Below are 3,819 nucleotides of genomic sequence, written 5' to 3' on the forward strand. Positions count from 1 at the left end.
GACAATTCCTCACCTGGCTACCCCCCAAAAGCAGCTACCAAACCTGCCAACAAAGGGATGCAGTGCAGTCCTTGCAGGAGATACAGGCAGAGAGCCAGCAGGCAGCTGTCACAAAACTATGAGCTGGCAGAGCCGCTTCTCTTCCAGCTGGTGAAAGGGGAAGCTGGGAGAGGAGCTGGCACAGCAGCCAAGGAGACCTGCCCCACGCTGAGGTAGCCAAGCTGCAGAGGCAAGACTCTGCTCTACCCAGGGTGGAAGCAGCTTATAGACAAGCCACGACCAGGAAGGACATTGAAAGAGACAATACAGCTCTTCAGGAGGGAAAGCAAGGATGGAAAACGTCTCATTCACCTCACCGCACCGAGGATGGGAATAATGCCTGTGCTTGCCGCTTTGTGGCCCCCCCCCCCCCCCCCCCGGCAGCAATGCAATGCAACACGACCTCCCCAGCTCTGTGTACAGGCTGCAGTTTCCTGCAGTACCACAGAAAAGGTCCAGATGGACTAGGGTCAGCAGCACCAGCCCAGCCTCAGCCTCCCAGCCCGTGAGGTAGCTCACCCAGACTGTGCCGTGCCTGTCTCTCTCAGAGAGGGGTGGGTGCCCTGAATCCAAACCTCATTTCCTACTTCAGAACCCCAGGGAAGGCAGAGAGACAACTGCTCCTGTCCGCCTACTGCAGAGGAATTTAGCCTCCCCCACCCCAAACTGTTCTGAGGGAACACCCAAACACCTTCCCACCCCACGCCGTTTCCTCCCTCTCATGTCCCACGTGGATACCTGGAGTACAGCACGCAAAGAACCTCCGTCTACAGAGATTTCATCCTGCTGATGAGCTCATGTGAAAAATTCTCCATGGAGCAGAAAGTACAGGTGTCTTCATGGGATCGGAGCTCTTTGCAGCAGTGCATAGCAGCAGAACGAGACAGTGGACAGGAAAACAGACTAGAGAGGTGCTGAGTGGATAAAAGGAGAAACTTCTCCCCCATGAGGGCAGTCAGGTTGCCTGAAGAAACAGTTCTGTCTCCATCCCTGGATGTTTTCAGGACGCACCTCGATGGGCTTGAGCAAACTATACAGGTTATAGCTGACCGTCCTTTGAACACAAGCATGGAACAGAAAATAACCAACGCCTCTCCCAATCCGAGTTAAATATGATCTGTAGCCTTTTGTGTTGGGAAGAGACCCTGGTGTATGGGCACCCTCACTGCTCTTCCAAAGCCCCTGCTGAGGCTCTGGCTGCACTTTCCACCTACCTCTCTTCATTCCTGATCCCACCACTCTGCAGCACCCCTCACCAACCTTCTCCTGGCCCCAATCACACGTGGTCCCACCTCCACAGGAAAAAGTAGCTGTCTAAAGAGATTTGGACGCTAGCAGCACTGTATCTGCCCCTCTCCGCTCACAGGCTCTGACAGAGCCTCGGGGCATCCACCATCTCGCCAGAACCTCTCAGGGTGGCAGGATCTGTTGAGAGGGATTTTCATGAGCTTCCCCATGGATCTATTTTCAAGCCCTTCACAGCTGTTCCTATCAGTTGTCCCCTCTCCATGTTTTCCCCTAGCCTTTTTTCCAGCTATCCCTTGACAAGGGAGCAACCAAAGACAAAAAGGCACCAGGTCCTGCCTCTCTCGCTTGTTTCAGGAAGGAAGGGTTTCCCCCTGGGTGCTGATTTCTCTAGGTTACAGATAGAGCTAGGCTGACCTTAATATCAAAGTAATTTAGGATGTATGGACCTCCACAGACCTGTGGACTAGGTCTCCACTCCAAAGCAGGTCCAAGTTCAATGCTGGATCCAACTCCAAAGACAGGTCAGGTCACTCAGGCTCTGTGTAATCACATTGGGAAGACCCTGAAGGAGAGAGAGCCCAGGACCTCACTGGGTCCCTCTTCCCAGGGTCTGAACATGCTCATGGTGAAAGCTTTTATACTTCCAGTCCCACATTGTCCCACCACTGCAGCACAGAGCATGACTCCCGTCAGGATTTTACGTCCTGTGTTTGGCTGCAACCCCAGCACCCAAACCTCTCCCAGCCCTGGTTCTGTTGGTTGTTGGTGCAGAGCCTGGCATTACCACAATAGCCCTGCACACCATCAGGGACAAGCCACCACGTTAGTGCCACACATCCCGCTTTTACAACTCTGGCTATGCAAGGCTGGGGAATGCTTCCTCCTGCCTCCCTCGTCCCCCACTACAGCAGACATTTAGTTCTGTAAAGAAAATCATTAACAGCGGAGAGGCTGGTAAAAGTGAGATCTTCTTGGACAGATCAGGGAGCCCAGCTGGGTGTGCTGGAAGGGTGCGAACCTGTCAGGAAGCATTGGGCACCTGCCCCAGAAAAGGCAGTAGAAAAGGAAAGGGCTGTTTGCCACATCCAGGCACTTGGGAGCCCCTAGGGCTTCTCTGGAGAGAGCAAACAGGGCTGAACATGGTCCCGCAGGTCCGCACTGCTGGCGGCAGCGCTCCTCGCCGGGAGTCTCGGGCAGGTGGCGTGACACAGAGCCGCAGACCAAAGTCCTCCAGCATCTTCCCGGACGGCCGCGGGTCCAGCAGCGCCAGACGAACCCCGCAGCCGGCTCTCTCCCGGGCTCCGGTCCCCGCCGTCGGGCCGCCCGGCCTCTCCGGCGCTGCGTCAAAGCGGTGGGACGAACCTGTCGTGGCCGCCGGGGTAGGCTCCGTGCCGCGGCCCGGGATCGGTGGCGCCCAGCTGTCCGCTGGCTCCGTAGACGTGTGGCAGCGGCGGGTATGGCACGGGAGAACGGCGGCCGTAGAGCCCGGCGGGGGCTGGCGGCGAGGGGGGCAGCACGATGCGCCCCGACGGCGCGTACAGCTGACCGGGGCCTCCCGGCGCGTAGGACGCGGGGCCGGGAGGCAGCGGTGCGTATCCGTGCGGCAGGGCGGCGGCGCAGCTCTGCGCCGGGAAGGCAACGGCGGCGGCGGCGAAGGAACAGGAGGCAGCGGCGGGTGCCGGGGGCAGGTCGGCGGCGGGCGGCGGGGCGGGAAGCGGGAAGAGGCGGCAGGACTCGTCGGGGCGCTCGGCGAGGAAGGCCGGGTAGGTGGTGAGATCGCTGCGCTTGAAGCGCTTCCTGCGACGGAGGAAGGAGCCGCTCTCGAACATGTCGCGGGCGTGAGGGTCCAGCGTCCAGTAGTTGCCCTTGCCAGGGCGGCCGGGCTCCCGCGGCACCTTGACGAAGCAGTCGTTGAGGGTGAGGTTGTGACGGATGCTGTTCTGCCACTTGCGGGGGCTGTCGCGGTAGAAAGGGAAGCGCTCGGTGATGAAGCGATAGATGCCTCCCAGCGTCAGGCGCCGCTCGGGCGCTTGCCCGATGGCCATAGCGATAAGGGCGATGTAGCTGTAGGGCGGTTTGCCCCGCTCCGCGGGGCGCTTGCGCCGCCGTCGGCCGCCCCGCGCCCCCAACGCCGCCGCCGCCGCCTCCTGCCCCGGCGGCGCAGCGTCCGCCTTCAGCGGCGGGGGCAGCGGCGGCAGCGGCGGCAGCGGCGGGGGGCCCGGCGGCAGCCGGGTCTCTGCGGTCATGCGGCCGTCGGGGCGGCCCCGCGCCGGGCCGAGCCGAAGAGGTGCAGCTCGGCGCCGCTGCGGCTTTTATGCGGCCGTGTCCGGCTGCTCCGCGCCCGGACGGCCGGCACTCCCCCTGCAACGCCCCGCAGCCCGGGAGGCGCGGGCAGGGCCGGGCGTGCCGCCGCCGCCGCGGGCACGGGCAGGGGCAGCGCCAGCCCCCCCTCCCGCGGTCCCCGTTCCCCTCCCGCGGTCCCCATCCCCAGCGCCATCGGGGCGCCGCTATCCCTCCCGCTGTCGTTAGGAG

General features: G+C 61.9%; 1 protein-coding gene across 1 annotated transcript; it reads right to left on the reverse strand.

Annotated features, from left to right (window-relative positions):
- Positions 1-2,630: 2,630 nt before the first annotated feature.
- FOXE1 (forkhead box E1) lies at positions 2,631-3,533 on the reverse strand (the record flags this gene model as incomplete). The annotated part of the gene is made up of 1 exon (XM_080637689.1): positions 2,631-3,533. One exon carries the CDS (start codon positions 3,531-3,533, stop codon positions 2,631-2,633), a length of 903 nt encoding a protein of 300 aa, XP_080493815.1.
- Between the last annotated feature and the right edge of the window lie 286 nt (positions 3,534-3,819).

Source organism: Psittacula echo (genome assembly GCF_963264785.1).
Source record: "Psittacula echo genome assembly, chromosome: Z".
NCBI lineage: Eukaryota > Metazoa > Chordata > Aves > Psittaciformes > Psittacidae > Psittacula > Psittacula echo.